General features: G+C 33.0%; 2 protein-coding genes across 4 annotated transcripts; both read left to right on the forward strand.

Annotated features, from left to right (window-relative positions):
* The first annotated feature begins 53 nt into the window (after positions 1–53).
* Positions 54–2,775, forward strand: LOC106711419 (acetyl-CoA acetyltransferase, mitochondrial). Of its 3 annotated transcripts, none has more exons than XM_014503725.2 (4): positions 54–225; positions 395–583; positions 806–1,824; positions 2,480–2,775. In XM_014503725.2, the coding sequence occupies exons 1-4, from the start codon at positions 169–171 to the stop codon at positions 2,748–2,750; spliced, it is 1,536 nt and encodes a 511-aa protein (XP_014359211.2). In that variant the 5' UTR covers positions 54–168; the 3' UTR covers positions 2,751–2,775. The 3 variants fall into 3 exon arrangements, with proteins under 3 accessions (XP_014359211.2, XP_014359213.2, XP_014359212.2); XM_014503726.2 differs by lacking the exon at positions 54–225 and adding an exon at positions 296–310; XM_014503727.2 differs by lacking the exon at positions 2,480–2,775 and having other exon boundaries at positions 60–225; positions 806–2,159.
* Positions 2,776–4,795: 2,020 nt separating this feature from the next.
* On the forward strand, positions 4,796–13,400 carry LOC106711543 (exportin-4). The gene is made up of 15 exons (XM_014503887.2): positions 4,796–4,986; positions 5,555–5,833; positions 5,905–6,732; positions 6,812–6,978; positions 7,415–7,582; positions 7,746–7,852; positions 8,024–8,186; positions 9,415–9,574; positions 9,989–10,158; positions 10,455–10,585; positions 10,999–11,150; positions 11,440–11,609; positions 11,727–11,826; positions 12,212–12,394; positions 12,723–13,400. Exons 1-15 carry the CDS (start codon positions 4,936–4,938, stop codon positions 13,194–13,196), a joined length of 3,303 nt encoding a protein of 1,100 aa, XP_014359373.2. The 5' UTR covers positions 4,796–4,935; the 3' UTR covers positions 13,197–13,400.
* The last annotated feature ends 5,192 nt before the right edge of the window (positions 13,401–18,592 follow it).

Genomic DNA, 18,592 nt, shown 5'->3' on the forward strand with positions numbered 1-18,592 from the left:
TAAGGTTCAGTATTGTATTTGCGCTATAATTGATAACTTTAAATAAATAAGCTACATGTATAGTGATAAAGTATCTCAATCTAATTATTATTCAGTAAGTTTTAATCAAAGATCTTGTGTCACGTTTTGTGAATATTAGTACGACCACTTTTTTAATCAAAATTAACAATGCTTCTCTTCAAAGGAACAAATCTGATTACCTTTAAAATATGCATCGGGGGCACGGTACGTACTTTAATACTTTATCGAAACTTACATTTTCATTCCGTCATTTTTTTCCTCAGTTGGATTTCAGTCGCCGTAGCAATAGGTTGATTCTCTTGGTATTACTTACCATAACTATAGTATTATTTTCTAATAAAAATATATTTTTATTTTACCGTTTGCTTATTAGATTCTGAAAACGATGTCGAGATCTTTGTCAAACGTTACCCTCAATGAGGTTGTTATAGCATCTGCAGTTAGGACTCCTATGGGTTCTTTTAGAGGAAGTTTAGCGAGTTTGTCTGCAAGTGAACTGGGTGCTGTAGCTGTTAAAGCTGCAGTTGAAAGAGCCGGTATTCCTAAGGAAGAAGTAAAAGAGGTTAGTGAAACTTACCTACTTTTTGTAATGTACAGTTAGTTCTTAATTGTTTAAAGAATCTAAACCAAACAACACAAACATAACGGTAATGCTTGGAGTTGCGTTATACGTTACGACAGTAGCAAAATTTAATAAGAAAACATTGATACCCAAGATTTAATTAAAAAAAATTGTAAATAATTATGAAATTATTTAAGTCTTATATCATTTATTTTGTTACAGGTATACATAGGAAATGTGTGCTCTGCTAATCTTGGACAAGCTCCTGCAAGGCAAGCTGTAATTTTTGCAGGACTTCCTAAAAGCACTGTATGTACAACAGTAAATAAAGTTTGTGCTTCTGGTATGAAGTCAATAATGCTAGCCGCCCAAGGCCTGCAGACAGGTGCGCAAGATGTTATGTTGGCTGGTGGAATGGAGTCAATGTCGAATGTGCCATTTTATTTGAAACGCGGGGAAACCACCTATGGTGGGCTTCAGTTAGTTGATGGAATAGTTTTTGATGGACTAACTGATGTGTACAATAAATTCCATATGGGCAATTGTGCAGAAAACACTGCGAAAAAATTAGAAATCTCAAGAAAAGACCAAGATGATTATGCTATTTTGAGCTATAAGAGAAGTGCTGCTGCCTATGAACAAAAGGCTTTTGCTGATGAGTTAGTACCAGTTCCAGTACCTCAAAAACGAGGAGCTCCACCAGTCATATTTGCGGAAGATGAGGAATACAAAAAGGTGAACTTTGAGAAATTCACAAAATTGTCTACAGTATTTCAAAAGGAGAATGGAACTGTAACCGCTGGCAATGCTTCAACATTAAATGATGGTGCTGCGGCATTGGTGTTAATGACTGCAGATGCAGCTAAGAGATTGAATGTCACACCCATTGCTAAAGTTGTGGGCTTCGCTGATGGAGAGTGTGACCCAATTGACTTCCCGATAGCTCCTGCTGTTGCTATTCCTAAATTGTTAGAAAAAACTGGTGTCAATAAAGATGATGTTGCTTTATGGGAAATTAACGAAGCCTTCAGTGTTGTTGCTGTAGCCAATCAGAAGCTGTTGGATTTGGACCCTGCAAAGATTAATGTCCATGGAGGTGCTGTTAGTTTAGGACATCCTATCGGAATGTCTGGGGCTCGTATTGTTGTCCACTTGTGTCATGCACTGAAGAAAGGTGAAAAGGGTGTGGCATCAATTTGTAACGGAGGTGGTGGTGCCTCTTCAATTATGATTGAAAAATTGTAAGTTCTACATCATAGGAAATGCTATATTATTTCTTTTATCTATATATTGTGAATTGGTGTTTCATCATCCTATAATGCCAACACTATCATGAGCTCAGATTAGTTGAAATATAGACAAATTGTCACAAAAAATTGATACTTATTTGACCTTTGCTGCTTTGACCTGTGTACATATGTTCAAACTTCTAAACTCTAATATGATTCCATTAGTTTTAGTTTGTACATCTAATCTCTTTAAATTACGTAACTGAAATTTACTTAACTATAATACATTCTATGATTTTACTGTTTGGCTAAAAGATACTGCTTAGTATTAACAAAATAACAACCTGGCAAAGTTAGTTAGTTATATAGATGAGATTTTTTGTGATACTTTGTGTACTTTTTAACAAGATGAAATTTATTGTTATTTTATTCTGGTAATGCATAAACTAACTGATACTTTGTGCCTTAATTTTCATTTTGCTTTACAATGAAACTTGTTATGTATGTTTAAGAATAGTTTTAAGGAAAGGTTTTTATATTGTATCATAATGTCAGATTTTTCAGCTGTTTAGACATTTATAATCAAATTTTAATATATATTTTAATTAAACCATTTAATTTATAATATCATTTGTTTCTTTATGAAATTTTCAATCTCCTTTTTCAGACCTGAAGCAACAAATAAACCACCCATTTTAACTTTCTACACAAAAGATCCATGCCCTTTATGTGACATAGCTCTAGAAGATCTTGAGCCCTTTAGAAACAGAGTCAAAGTAGAAAAAGTTTATATAACAGAGAAAGAAAATCTAAGATGGTTACGATTGTATAGAAACGATATACCTGTAATATTTCTTAATGGAAAGTTCCTATGTATGCACAAATTGAATACAGACTTATTAGAAAGAAGATTACAATTAATTGAAAATGAATGTTAAATTAAAGAAATATCTACATGTAGTTAACATACCATACATAATAAAGTTATCTAGTCAATATATATCATTATTAACTTTGGTATTTTTTAATTTTTCCCTCTCAAACCGCGGTGTAGCAGTGGCAGCCGCGCGGAGATATTTTCGTCTTAGTTTGTGCTGTTGACTTAAATCTAGTCCTTTACACTTCCTTCCACTCTTTTCTTATAAGAGAAGGATGGAAAGGGGAATATTTAGCGGGGGATATACATGAAGCGCGAAATATTTCTTTTTTGGAAGTTCCCTCTTCTGTTCATCAAAGGTAGGCAACACATATTTGCGCCTTTTAATTATTTGCGAAATCAGGTCGCCCCTTACTCGTTTGCCGCCTTATACAATACAAATGTAATACAATACAATACAAAAAAAGCTTTTGCTTAACCGTGACATTCATCAATGTTTTTATCGACAGCAATTACAATAGAATTTTCAATGAAATAATTATTTACACAAGATAATTATCTAAACTTGAAAAACAATTGTTCTTAAGTTCGATTCCTAGAATATTAAAAGTATTAAACAAACATTTGTTTTCGATACTGGGATTTTTTAGTTTTACGGGCTAACATATAATATAGTTTAGTAACTATTATTCATTACTTAGGGAAGTATTATAATATATTTTTAACAGGGTTAACACTTCTCACAATATAACTAAGGAAGCAAAGTGGACAGCCCTTAGATAAAACGTAGCGCTGATATTTCAAGCGCTGATTATGTCGCACCACCTAGAATTGAAATACCTTCACGATGACTGCAAGGTACGTTTCCAGTTACATATTATCTCGAGTGTTTGAATAACAAATAAATCATTAATTCTTATACTTACGTCTCCTAACCATATGCAAATTACATTAGACTCGGCCGCAAATGGAATTTAATATTCATATATATAGTGCTGTAATATTATATTTAACGCTTGGTATTGTAACCACAACATTGACCACAATGTCATGTTATAGTTACTTAGGCATACCACGATAATCTATATTTAATGTTTTATATAACTTATGCGATTCTTGATTTATGATAAAAGTCGTAAGAACTTATAACAATAACTTATAAGAGGGCTTCACTTATTCTTGTTTTGTAGAATCGCCTCTTTAACAACGACCAATCAGCATTCACGAAATGATCATACTATGAAAATATATCTCTATCTCTACACGTGATCAGCACACTGACTGGTTTCCAATGATGGGATTCATATTAAAAGCCATTACCGTGAGTCATCTAGTCGTCTTCAAGACTTTGAATAAGTACGCATCTCAGTAATATTTATTTCCAACTAGCTGTCGCCCGCAACTCCGTCCGCGTGGAATAAAAAAAACTTAATAGTAGCCTATGTATTCTTGACTATGTTTTATATCCATAAGCCAGATTTCATCCAGATCCGGTGAGCCGTTCTGGAGATATCTTCTAACAAACACCCATCCATCAATCCACTTAAACATTCGCATTTATATTAGTAAGATGCGAATGTTTGGATGGATGGATGTTTGTTTGAAGGTTTCTCGAGAACGGCTGCTTAGAGCTCGATGAAATTTGACTTAGAATTAAAGTAGTAGTCTGAAAGAACACATAGGCTACTTAATTAAGTTTTATTGTACTTCCGCGCGTACGGAGTCGGGTGCGACAGCTAGTTTGTAATATTAGTCACATTCTGAAAGAAGGTTCATATTTTTCGACGGTATCCGTAGGTTTTCACTGCCAATATACTCACACAAAAACATGTTTTCGTCTCTTATTCTCCTTAAAAAATGAAAAATTTGAGCGCGAGCATATGGGGCGAGTGCATTTTTTGTCAAAATGTTTCATCATCGATGTTTTTATATTAATTGTAGAAAATATGTATATACAACATATACCTGATGAGATATACAAAAAGAGACATAAAAACACCAAATAACATCTTTGTTAAAATTGGTAATACAAATATGTAATCTTTTGACTTTTTGACCATTTTGTATAATCTGTATTTCTCCCCACTTTTTCAACCATTATTTTCATTTTGTAAATGTCGTAAATTGTAAATTTGCGATGTCTGAACATAAAAATGTTTTGATTTACGATATGAATTGGTGTAAGTGATTGCAATTAATTAACTAATTATTATCCTTTCTTTCAATAACGATTGGTATTAAACAAAATGAGTGACTCTGCCATTCAAACCTTGGAGGCAGCGGCACAAATATTGATGGTAAGAAATATATTATAAAATAAATGAATACTATATAGGATAGGAAATACTTAAATACTTTGATTAGCATACAAAACTATTTGAGAAAAATTATCTTTTATTGAGATACAAACAAAGGTTAAAAAACAAAAATATAGAGGTTAACTTGGTAATATAAATTTCTGTTGTAAAAATGAATATAAAAATTAATTATGAAAAAATATATAGTTGAATGGAAGTGTTTTAGATTTCACATCGTATTGTGAAATATAAAACATTAATTTTTACGCTAACAACAAAAGACAAGTATTTGTTTATGTTGTAGTTATAAAGCGATGCGCATTTTTTGTAAACAAGGCTTATGATAATTAAAAAAAAATTAAAATTATAATAACTTTCTAGTATTGTTGACATTTAACGCATAATCTTAATAAAGTATAAATTCGTCTGTGTCAAATTTCATCGAGAACCGTCGAGCCGTTCCGGAGATATCTTCAAACAAACATCTATCCATTCATCTAATAATTATATTCTCATTTATAATATTAGTAAGATTACAGTACTGACCATTATTTCAATATTATTCTAGGCACCACCAAATCTAGTGACACCAGAACAACGCCATCAAGCTGAAAGTGTCTTCTTAGAATTTCGCACAACAAAAAATCCTTATCAATTGTGTCGTGAGATTCTCGAGAAGTCTACATCGGAATATGTGCTATTTGAGGCTGCAGGTCTAATAAAAGCAGGTCTTATAAGAGAATGGAGTTTATTATCCAAAGAAGATACTTCATCAATACGAGAGTATTTACTAAATTACTTGCTGAGAAAAGAAAATCCACCATTTGTGAAAGAAAGATTACTACAGGTATGTTTTTTAATAAATGGATTGTAGGAATTAAATACTGGCAATATTACAAGTAATTACTATTTTTTCAGACTATAGCCGTAATCATTAAAAGAGGAAGTGTTGATGATGGAGGTAGGGAAAGGAAAGCTTTATTAGCTGAATTAGAGAAAATAATTATAAGCCCACCTATTAGCCAACAGAAGCTGGCATGTTCCTTGATATTAGCTATAATGCAAGAGTTTGCAATCACAGTTAAAACCGCAGATGTTGGTTTAATATGGGAGGTGCATTTTCGTTTGAAGAAATCATTTGAAACACTGAATTTAAAGAGAATATTTCGATTTACGATTGGAGTGTTGGAGCAAATTATACGCTCAGGACATCCACCTGAAGGTGAACAAGCAATGCTAACAAAACAGTTGATTACAATTATAGAAACAATACTTTGCTGGAGTCACGTATCCCCTTTACTATCGAAGCGTTTGATTGGTGCATTCGAAGCTATCTATGAAAGTGAGACAGCGCCCGCTTTGAGGTTAAGTATGAATTGGCGGGATACTATAATGAAACCAGAACTCATAGCGTTGTTCTTTGAACTACATATATATGTTAGGTCAAATCCAGAGTTAGCTAATCCGTCATTGACTTGTCTAGTGCAATTGGCAAGCTTAAGTGGAGTAGTAGTGTCAGCTAGTAACTTGAAACAACAATACTTAGAGAATTATGTGAATAATTTTCTGCGAATGTTATCATTTATTCAGCCAAATCATAGGGAAATGCTCGGTATATCAGAGATATATCGCAGATTGATACAGTTTTTTACTCCTACCTTGATAGCTGGGACACCTCCAGCATTTCTACAATACCTGACAACATACACATGCCATTGTATAAGAGGATCAATTATAGAAGAAGGAGTAAGTAAATTTTGAATCTATGTTACAAAACATATATTTTTACATTATTATTTTATACACAATTTTTATTTTTCTACAGTTGAATGAAGACACAGTATTAAGAGAAGCGTTGAACAAATTTTTGCATACTTGGAGTTCTTTGGTACATGATGTTGATGGATACACAACGGAAACATTACAAAATCCATGCATAGAAGTGTTCAACACATATTTGCAATGTAGATTAGCCCCTCCCGATGGTACGAGGTAAGTACAATTTTCATTTTAGACACTAAGAATGTGATACAGAGAAAAATATTGTCTTCATGTATTTAAAGACAAATGTTTTTTATTTTGACAATTTTAAAGTGTGCATAAAGCATCCTTTGCACTATGCTTGTCTGATATTTCTATGGCTATCATGACTACGCCAATGGAATTGGCATATTTATCTATCTATATATATAAAAGAAAGTCCTGTTAGTTACACTATTTATAACTCAAGAATGGCTGAATCGATTTGACTGAAAATTGGTGGGCAGGTAGCTTAAAACCAGGAAACGGACATAGGATAATTTTTACCCCGTTTTCTATTTTTTATTCAGCGCGGACGGAGTCGCGGATAAAAGCTAGTTATTTATAGAAATAAAAGTCGTACTGGTGGAAAATGGGTCTAAACTTGCACATCAATTGATCATTATAGGGGACTAGAAGCTAAGGATGGCTGTGATGAAGATATAAAGGACGATATAGAGGAAGACGAGAGACAGTTACATAATGAAGTGTTGATGACTATAGGTGCTATGGCACGCAAAGCGCCCGCACACTGCTGCCATTTGTTGTTCACTTTGCTGCAGGATAGAAGTAAAAGGTAAATACAACTAGGCTATTACAGTCAAAGAATTAAATTCGCTTCCCACTTAGGATTGAGCATTGTATCTTATTTTATTGTGACTTATTTTACACCTAATTGAATTGTGTCAAATAATATTTCCCTGAAATGGGTAAGAAAAAAAGTTTTTTTTTTAATGTAGATTGGAAAGTCAGCTGCAATTAATGCACACGGGCAAGTTACCAGTGTCTAGTGCAGATCAATTGTCAATGCTGTTTGAAGATTTACATTGGATTTTGATGATTATTGGTAAGTAATCATGATTTTAACTGCAACTATATCACAGGCACTTAGACTTTTTGGTTTGACTTTTGTGGTTATTTTTTTATTAATAGTATTTGTTTTATGAAAAAGGTATTATTACTTTCCTTGACAATATGACTTTTGAGCTAAGGAATTTGTAATATATACATTTTCTAGGACATTTCCTATCAACGGACGGGTCAGGAGAGGCGAGGAGTGAAGCCAATGTGCCATCAGAGTTGATGCAGTACAGTATCAGAGAAAACGCTAATATAGACGCATCGCTACGCTATTTGGTCGGCGAGACGACCTCACAGGATAATATCGACCCTATTCTTAAGTATGTAAATATGAAGTATTTATATGTCACACTCAATTTGTCATTTTATAATCATACTATTTGTCGACGGCGACTCCGTCCGCGCGGAATTTAAAAAAAAACGTACTAAATAGCCTATGTGTTCTTCCAAATTATGTCCTATGTCTGTGCCAAATTTCATTAGAGCCGTTAAGCCGTTCTTGAGATACCTTAAAATAAACATCCAGCCATCCATCCATCCACACACACATACCCGCACATACCCATACACACCCACACACATAAGAAATATAAGTGTATTACTCTGTGTAAAAAGTATCGGGAATATGTCAATAAAAAGACCCGCGTAAAAGAGGTCGTTCTAATTTTTTTACTGCATGTTGGTAGCACTGTACTGATTTAGCGCGCAAAGTTTGAGCGGGATCTGTCATTTAATTTGTTTTAAACTACACTTTTTGTTTTAAAAACTTTATTAGTAGCCTATGTGTTCTCCCAGAATATACTCTACATCTATGCCAAATTTCATCAAGTTCAGTTGAGTCGTTCTGGAGATACATTCAAACAAATATCCATCCACTCATTTAAACATTCGCATATTAATAACTACTTGGCGAATAATCGCGGTTTGAATAAATATTGCTTCGCAAAGAATATTACAATAAATGATTCAACCTAAGCAAGTATCTATGTCTATTTTCTTTGAATATATTTCTTAAGTTTACATAGTAGTGCGGCTGGTTTGACCTTTAACTTGTTTTCCTGCATGTATGAGATTGTACATCATTTGTTACATGAATTTTGTATGATAATTGTTACTTGAAGATCGTTTTGTGCTTAGAGGTTAGATATAATCTTAGAATATTGTTGTGAAAATGTTATATGAACGAAAAAAATATTAAGAATTGCTTACATATTTGTTGGTATGAATTACAGTATTTAATTGCTATTTTTTTTTTTGCTTTGTGTCAAATAGTGTTAATTTTTGTTTAGGTAAAATTATTTATTATAAATGCGAATGTTTAGATGGATGGATGGATGTTTGTTTGAAGGTATCTCCGGAATGGCTCAACAGATCTTGATGAAATTTGACACAGATTTAGAACATAGTCTGGAAATACCCATAGGTTAATTATGACGTTTATTTTTAATTCTGTGTGGACGGAGTCGCGGGCGACAGCTAGTTGGGTATAATACATGCTTGGTAATTTATAATAATGGTATAAATTGACATTAAATGTTTAATTTACAGATTAATTGGCTTAATTATACGTATAAATGAATGGGAGTGCGCAGCTTTAGAAGCGGGTTTCGGTGGTGTGCTGAGTCCAGAACTTTCCGCGACCGTCTCATGGCTGCTCAAAGTCTGGGCTAACTCATATTTAATGCTAGACCCTGCGGATTATACAGAAGTTAGTATAAACAATTTAACCTTTATAAGGCTGTAATCACAGGCTTATTGAAAGCAAACATTGTTTGATTAACAATTTATTTAATTAAAGTTTCCAAAATAAATCCATAGACAATTAGTGACATTGTAATTCTGATTTCACAGATAAATATAGTTGTTCATTTCCATTGAATTTGACTGAAGCTATTTTTTTTTTAGAATAGAAAAAAGAATGGTAAATTATTTTATATTTTATTTAGTTGTTTCAAAGTTTACTTATTTTTTTCCAAGCTTTAAGTTTTAACTTCATAATCGGTTTAATAGTACAAATATTGTCATATGTAAATCTACACTTAGGATCGTCCTAAGTGACTTATTCTGACTGTGAGTACATTAGGAGTGTGGTCATTGAGCTGTTTGTATGAACATGTTACAGATGTCGACAGTACTAGAGTGTGCATTCAGACAAGAGTCAGAGGGTGCGGTGTGGGCGGTGCGGCTGTTGGCCAAGCGCGCCGGCGTCGTACTGAAACATCTCTCTGCGCAGCCCGTCGCCGCCAAACATGTTGTACAACTGTTGGCGCATTTGGCATACGCTTATCCAAAGTTAGTATACGTCATTTCAAATGTCTTAGCGGCTCAAGGTCATCCCACACACCGCTAGGACTGAAATTGTGTTCTGCGCAGCTACTCGTATGATGTTTCTAGCCGCAAAGATATATGATAACTTCTATACTATGGTAATATGGTATACCATATTCATATGAAATACTGTTTTCATGTAACCTAATCATTTTATCTATTCTCGATTACTGAGTTCATTTGACTTAGTTCTATTTAATTCGGTGTTAACTGATAGTTACTGTGACATTGGAAATAATTGTACAATTACGTTTTCACAGTCGAAATCAGTTAGCGAATTGTGAAGAGTTCGTAGCTCTGGTGGCGTGGGAAGTGTCAGGAAATAACCTGCCGGGGGATCTCAGGAAGGAATTGCATAAGGTGTTTGCGCGACTTGCTTCCTATACAGAAGGTAATGCATACTAAATTCTATATTAAATAATGTTTTAATATAGTTTAAAAGTGGGTTTTTACTCCTGTAACACTTTATTGACACATATTATTGTCTCTGTCACTAAAAAACTTATAGTCGAATTTAATGTAAAAAAAGTTATTATTATGTTTACTTGTCACTGGCTTACAGTGTTATTCACATAGAAGCTTTCTTTACACTGAATAAGCTCCGAAGCTACTGAACCGATTTGAATAATTCTTTCACTTTTGGGAACCTACACTAGCACAGGGTGACATTAACTATGTTTACAATTAGATTTTTTTTTTAATTCCACAAGGTGAAGTCGCGGGCAACTGCTATTTTTAATAGTTTCTCATTTCTATTGAATTGGACTATATGTATGAAAGTGAAAAAGTAGTAGTTTTGTATAGGTGAGGCCAAGAATTGTCTGGTAGCGAGTACTGCGGCGCTGCAACAGAAGTTGTTGGCGCTGCTGAGTGTGCAAGAGGACACGGAGCCCGTGCGCACCGCACTGGCGGATATCCTCGACTGTTACTGCGGCATCTCGGAGGGAATGCTCGAGGTAACATGTCAGTGAGGTAACGGCATCTCATGTTTGTAAGGTAACATGTTAGGGAGGTAACGGCATCTCATGGTCGTGACATAACGGCATCTCATGTTTGTGAGGTAACGGGATCTCATGTTTGTGAGGTAACATGTTAGTGAGGTAACCGCATCTCATGTTTGAAAGGTAACATGTTAACAGAGAACTAAGTATCTAGTACCCCGTATCTTGTTATTCTCTTTTTCTTAATGTTAAATGCTTGTATGTAATATTAAATTTTATTTTATATCGTTTCATTTATCAATAGATAGCAGCTATGGATGAGCAAGTGACAATGCTGTATAACGCGTTGGACAAAGTGCCGGCCATCATCTTCAAGTACCACAACTACCCCGGCGTGGTGCTGCCGGCTCTCAATCTACTTGCTAAATCAGCTAAGAACGCGATGCATTGCCAGAACCAGGATACCGTTAATAAGTAACTATTTGTCTATATTGTTAACTGTAAAAATATAAATATATTTACAATACTTTAGAAACTATATAAGTTTGAAGACCTTTTGTAATATAAAATTTTCTATTTTTTTTCTTGCAGGTTTGTGGATATTTGTCAAACGACTTTCGAAGTTTACGCTCGATGGAACTCTGGAAAGATCTCAAGCATACCTCAAGATGTTGAAGAAGAAGCTTACGACGTACGTATATACTGTTAACCTATTTTAACATGTGTATTTGTGTTATCAAACTAGAATGTCTGAATCGGTGAGAGAGGCTGTTATCGTGCTTGATTCTGTCAGAATTTAATCCATATAAAACCTACTTAGACATAGGAAATGACATATAAGAAAAAATTACAGCTCTATAGCTGTCGTATTTTTTTTTACAAAGATCTTGTGACATTTTTTTTTGTGACAGGGGGGCGCTAGTGAGCTGTCACAATTTAGTTTGATTCACCAATTCAGTGAATCCATATTCACTATTAGTGAAAGTCAGTTTACAAAAAAAAAAAAACAATCTATTTTGTGTTTCGGCAGTGGGAACTCACTAAGATGTCTCTCTTATAGTTATGTTGTGTACCAGGATATCATAGCGTTGATGGAGCTTGTGCGATGGTTGTCGTGCGGGGCGGGGGGTAGTGGGCGAGGGGGGTGTGCGCGTGGCCTACGTCTGCTACTGCCGCTGGTAACACCCGCACTACTCGCACTGCCCACACTCGCGCACTCCGCATTCCGTCTACTCAGAGATTTGGAACAAGCCGACGAGGTACTAGGACATCATAACAACGTAGTAGTTAGAGAAACTAAGACTATAATATTTTCTACTATACAATGTAGACTTTATGCTATATTAGGGAATAAGTTGCTGTAACAGTTATGTTCAGTTTATGTTATCCCAGTACAGCGATCAAAGTTTGCGTTATGTTTTTTCAGTAGTCATTTGGATTCGATCACTGGATTAGAATAATGTAAATTGAGTATTAGTAAAAGAAATAATTGTTTGGGACTTATTTACTTTATTGAAAGAACGAAACCAGCAATTTAATAGTTTTTATTTAGTATTATTTTACTACAATTTTGTTGTTTTTTTTCAGCTCACAAATCTACCTATACAAGATTTTAACATGGTGATCGCGGCGTTACGTATCGGTTTGACCGCAGTGTCTAGCGATGTGTCCACATTATGTTGTGAGACAATAGTCGGTCTGTCAAATAGAGCGCAGACAATGGGCGAAGATAATCGATATTCAGTGGCGTTATTGAGCTTAGCACAGTTGTTACTAATGTTGATATTAAAAATGGAGATACCACCAGATTCTATACCAGCGGCTGGAGCTGCGATTTACTCTTTGACGTGCGTCAGACCATCTCTCTTAGAAGGTTTAGCTCGACAAGTGATAGAAGCATTTGCAGCCAACGATCCAGCTAATGTACCAAGACTGGAAGATGCTTTCAGGTTATTAACCAATGGAGTACTCTTCGATGGTTATAGACCACACAAGATAAGATTCCAGGATAACTTTGATAAGTTCCTGTCTAGTGTGCATGGATTCCTTATCGTCAAGTAAGTAGTGTTGCGATGCGAGTCTAGAAATCGATTTACTCAAGTCTTATATCGTTAAAAATCGATATTTGCTTTACGATTTGGTCTTGGAGTAAAATAATTTTGACATTGACACTCAACATGTTTGTTTCTTAATGTATCACATTAGGAGATACAAAATAAAAAGTGAGTGAAAACTGGTAATAACCAGATTATTTAACGGTTTAAAACAAGCTGTCATTGACTTTGACAAAAATTTAGTAAAAAAAAAAAAGAAGTTTACTTTCTTCAATCACAAAAATGTATCTTGCTATTGCAAATTTTATAAATAATTTGATTTATTGTAGTAGAATATGAGAATGGTAAATATTTTAAGAGAATTCAAAGTCCCTCCTTTGGGCTGTGTGACTTTCCATTGATGGAAAAATAGTTTTTTATAAAGAGTAAGTTTTATGTAGTTTTCTTGAAAAGATTTTCAATTTTTATACTATTTGGCCTAAATAGACGTCTTAAGATATCTAATTTTCTATTTGGTAAACAAAGCTTATATGAAATTAAATTAAACTTATATGAAATTAATTAACTACGTTTATCTATTTCAATAGATGTTGACGTATATTCAGACTTTCGTAATGTCTTGCAAGCAAACTTTTAATGATCTTAGAATTGAATCTTTATATATAAGAAAAAATGAGAAAATCTTTTACTTATCTTACATAAAATGCAAATTTAATCAAAACTTTGGGTGAGGCCTATGCCCAGCAGTGGGCGTAACGAGGATTAATGGATGAATGAATGGATGGATGAAATCAAAACTTGAATTTCTCGAACTATAAATTTTTAATGAGAAAGACTAAAGTTTTTAAATACCACAGCTGAATTGGGAAAAAAAGTATTTTATTTGCAATCATCAATGATACAAATTAGATCTAGTTTTGCCTAAAAAAAGGTCATTTAACATGACTGCAAATTATAAAGAGAAGATCTTAATGTATTTAGCACTTCTTAATATTTATTGCAGGTTTTAAGTCCGTCTTTATATATTGATAGTATTGAAATCTGAATAAAAAATTAAATTCTCGTAATGTAATTTTGATTAATAGTAATTTTCCTTAACATTCTACTGTGTTAACGAATTCTTATAGGTAACATGTAAAAGAACACCATTTCTTTATAACAATTTAGGTTAATTAAATATTAACAAAAAAATAATAGATGCAAAGTGTTAATTAGGTTACATTATGTTGTCATTTTTTATGTAATTTTACAAAGCTAGTTGTTTTAAATATATAAGTATATATTAGTGTTTTATAATGTTGGATGCCTCTTCGAAATATATATGATTTTAAGTATTAAATTAAAATTAGTTAAGTATTAAATTTTTCTAATCAAATCATGTTATGCACATAACACATGCACAATAACTTGCAATAAATCCGAAGATGGTGCCTGTGCTTGTACAGTGTGCAAACAAATTATGTTTTGAAATAATATAGCCTGACCAGCACTAAAAAAACTTCGCCATATTGCGGACAAATATGAAAATAGTTTCTTTGAGTAATTAGTCAGTGAGGTAATAAAAATCGCGACTGTAGCACAACCGGCTAGGATTTTTATATTCTTGGTTAGCCTATAATAAGACTAGAGAACAAAGTATAGCTTATTCGCTGTACAGTCAGCTTCATAAATATAGTGGCAGTCAAGATATCCAAATATATAGGAACACCTAAAGTGATCAATTATATAAGTACAACCAAAGTTATCAAATTAATTGAAGCATCCACTCTGCTCAAAAACACCGGAGCGTTCACATCGTCATATATATGAGTACATTCAAAGTGCCCATAATTATAGTAACAGACAGAGCGTCAATAGTAACGAAGCATCGAAAGTATGCAAAAATATCGTAACATTTGACAAAATTGAACTCTATCTCTATTTGCTTAAGATACACTTTGAAATATACTACTTCTGTTAAATTCATTTGACATTTTATATCAAAACATTTTTTTGCTATTTACTTCAAGTTTACGTCCCGCATGACAGATAGGTACGAGATAGATAAGCAATATCAAATTTTAATTTGTCACCATATATGCCAGTTTGGCCTTACGGCTTAACTGCTCGCTGTAATACGCGGTTTTGGCGATTCGAATCCCAAACTTATTTTTACATTTTTAAGGTTTTTAATTTTATTATCAAAGCGTTATATAAAATTGAACTTTATCGCAACAATTATTGGTTACTATTCGACATCTTTAAAAATTAAGGAAACACAATATTCCTTGTCCCTTTTTTTAACCGAGACGTCATTAGCATGTTTTTTTATTGTTCACGTTTATTATTGTAAGTTTCGTCATTAAATTCCGCGCGGACTGTCACTGGCGACATCGAATACGTGTAATAAATCTATGCTTGGAAAATTCTACTGCAACCGGACTGAAGATACCTAACAGGAAGAGAAAAATATTTTGATACAAATTGTCATTTAATTTAACAGAAGTTGTATAGATGGCCGAACCTAATCGTTATTAATTTTATTTAAATATTTAATACCCCAAAAATAAAAATTTAAAATTGTTTTTGTTAAGTAAAAAACATATTCTAAGTAAATTACTAGATTTTTCCTTTTCATTAAAAATAAATCAAGCTCTATACATATATTGATAATATTGAAAAATAAAAACCTTGTAAGCCTGGGATTCGAACCATTAAACTTACGTACTGCGGCAAAAATAGTAAAACACTGAAACTAGCACATATTGTGACAGAATAAAATTTGATATTACTTACTAGCTTTTACCCGCGACTTCGTCCGCGCGGAATAAAAAAAATGCTCACAAGATAAAAAGTTCCTATGTCCGTCTCCTAGTTCTAAGCTACCTCCCCATCAATTTTCAGCTAAATCAGTTCGACCGAACTTGAGTTATAAACAGTGTAACTAACACGACTTTCTTTTATATATATAGATAGGTAGATTAGGTATCTGTCATGTATCGTAAATTTATAAATTTTAAGCGTTATAATAATAAGAAGAAAAATGTTGGGTTGTCCGATAAGTTCGTGCCCATTTTTAAGGGAAATTTTAAAGGCCCTTAAGTTTTGGCATACGTCTTTTAAATTATATTAGTTCGATTTTATAGCAAAAAGTCTTATGTATTTCGGCAAAAATTAAGTCAATCAGTTTTTATAAAACTGATAGAAAAGAACGAATCGTGTCCTACCATTTGTCAAAATATGGCTGAAGTTAAGCTTTTCAGTATGTATGTGTTATGTAAATATGTCATATGTTTTCAAGAATTGTAATATATTCGGGTCTATTCTAAGATACCTATTGAAAATCGGAACGAACTTATTGGACAACCTATTATGTTGATACAAAGCGTCAAATGAATTTAACAGAAGTAGTATATTTCAAAGGGTATCTTAAATAAATAGAGATAGAGTTCAATTTTGTCAAATGTTACGATATTTTTGCATACTTTCGATGCTTCGTTACTATTGACGCTCTGTCTGTTACTATAATTATGGGCACTTTGAATGTACTCATATATATGACGATGTGAACGCTCCGGTGTTTTTGAGCAGAGTGGATGCTTCAATTAATTTGATAACTTTGGTTGTACTTATATAATTGATCACTTTAGGTGTTCCTATATATTTGGATATCTTGACTGCCACTATATTTATGAAGCTGACTGTACTAACATGGGATTGCAGATTTTAGGCATTGCATTCCAGTTTGTTTTTGTGCAAGATTCCCATTCGTCTTTTTGATATTTTCCGCCATGATAGCATTTTTGTTGATCATCCCAATCTAGGTTTTTTTAAATTTTGACTTAATTCCTGTTGGAATATTCAATTAAAATTACATGAACATGTGTTAAATTGTTTTAAGTGTTTATTTTTGCCTGAAATTCTTAGTTTATATATCTTTAATTGTTTCGACCATATTATAAGTAAAAATAAAAATTAGTCTCGTAAAATTTTATGAACCAAGATGACATTCATAAAATTCGCAGCTTTCCACAATTAAATTTTTCGACAAAAAAAATGAATTTGTGTGTACGAAGTTCTGTGTGTAATAGTAGCTTTCTTTTCCAAATACTAATAATATAAAATTTAGGCGTTCATTTGAAACTGAATATAATGGTTTGACAGCTTGAGGTTATTTCGACCTTTAAATATTTAGATAGAAAGTTTGTAAATATTAAGATCATATTTTACTACCTCTATGGTAAGTCATTACATTTCTCTGTATCATTTAAATTTAATAAATTGTACAAATTTTTACATATAAAAAAGCTGTTTCATTTGCCTTTATATAATTCAAATGTTTGTTAGCTTATGTTTGTTTATATGGGCTGGGCCCACTGTGGATGGCGAAAGAAAACGCGCGCACGCAAGTTATCGTTGTACAGTCAAGGTCCCTGGCAGTGTTCCACTTGCCACCACAAAAATTGCAACAAGACGAACTCCGCCACTTCTTACAGAACTCAGATGAAGAATTATATAGATATGACATGCGCGTTCACCCGTAAGGGACAGATAGAGAGTACTATAGACTATACCTATATATAAGTAAAAGGATTGGGGTTACCAGTTATTTGTTTTGTCCCGAAAATGAATAATTACGATATAATTTAATATATACCAATTTATATATTCCCAATTATATTGTAATTAATAAATGTAATAAATATAAAAAACAATGCGTAATTTTTGTTTATGTGACTAAGATTAGGTAAACAGATTTTTTAGTAATACTTAGGTCATAAATTCTGACACATGTTTAATATAAAATAATTAAACAAGTTTATTCATTATGTGACCATTTATATACCAAAATGAACTTAACAAAACATAGATTCTTATGACATTAAAGTTTATTCAAAATGACCTCCGTGATTTTGAATACAGGCCTTCAATCTGCGCGGCCAGTTGTCTATCGCAGCACGAACGAGGTCCATGTCAATATCGGCGGCTGCCTTAATCTAGGATGTCTTGAGTGACTCCAAAAAAAGAATTTCCCGATATTTTTTTCCCGCGTACCGCTTCAACAAAGCGCGGCATCTCTTCAGTCTTAGGTCCATTAGACCAGCATTCAAACGATGTCCTGTTTTTCTTCGATATGCACGAAGCCCTAAGTCTTCTTAAAAAGCTACAAAAAACATACCAATATTAAAGAAATATAATTTTAAATTATTCTGTATATCATTACAGTGAACACTATATGTAAAACTACTTAATATTTAACTATTTTGATTGTACTTTCTAAGAAATTAAGTAACCGATTTCGATAAAATTTACATGGGACAAATTAAAAAATATACTCTTTAAAATCAACGGGATAAGAAAGTATCAATAAAAAACACAGCATATACCAGAATTAAAAACTACTCATTTTGAAATCTGTTGAAA

This window comes from Papilio machaon, chromosome 11 (assembly GCF_912999745.1).
Source record: "Papilio machaon chromosome 11, ilPapMach1.1, whole genome shotgun sequence".
In the NCBI taxonomy this organism is placed as follows: Eukaryota; Metazoa; Arthropoda; class Insecta; order Lepidoptera; family Papilionidae; genus Papilio; species Papilio machaon.

Bases quoted from the DNA above. Each gene is read 5' to 3' on its own strand.
- LOC106711419 (XM_014503725.2), top strand. From the start codon at position 169: ATGCTTCTCTTCAAAGGAACAAATCTGATTACCTTTAAAATATGCATC. The intron at 584-805 runs GTTAGTGAAACT...ATTTTGTTACAG, and splicing joins CTAAGGAAGAAGTAAAAGAG to GTATACATAGGAAATGTGTG. The intron at 1,825-2,479 runs GTAAGTTCTACA...CTCCTTTTTCAG, and splicing joins TCAATTATGATTGAAAAATT to ACCTGAAGCAACAAATAAAC.
- LOC106711543 (XM_014503887.2), top strand. From the start codon at position 4,936: ATGAGTGACTCTGCCATTCAAACCTTGGAGGCAGCGGCACAAATATTG. The intron at 7,853-8,023 runs GTAAGTAATCAT...TACATTTTCTAG, and splicing joins TTGGATTTTGATGATTATTG to GACATTTCCTATCAACGGAC. The intron at 11,151-11,439 runs GTAACATGTCAG...ATTTATCAATAG, and splicing joins TCTCGGAGGGAATGCTCGAG to ATAGCAGCTATGGATGAGCA.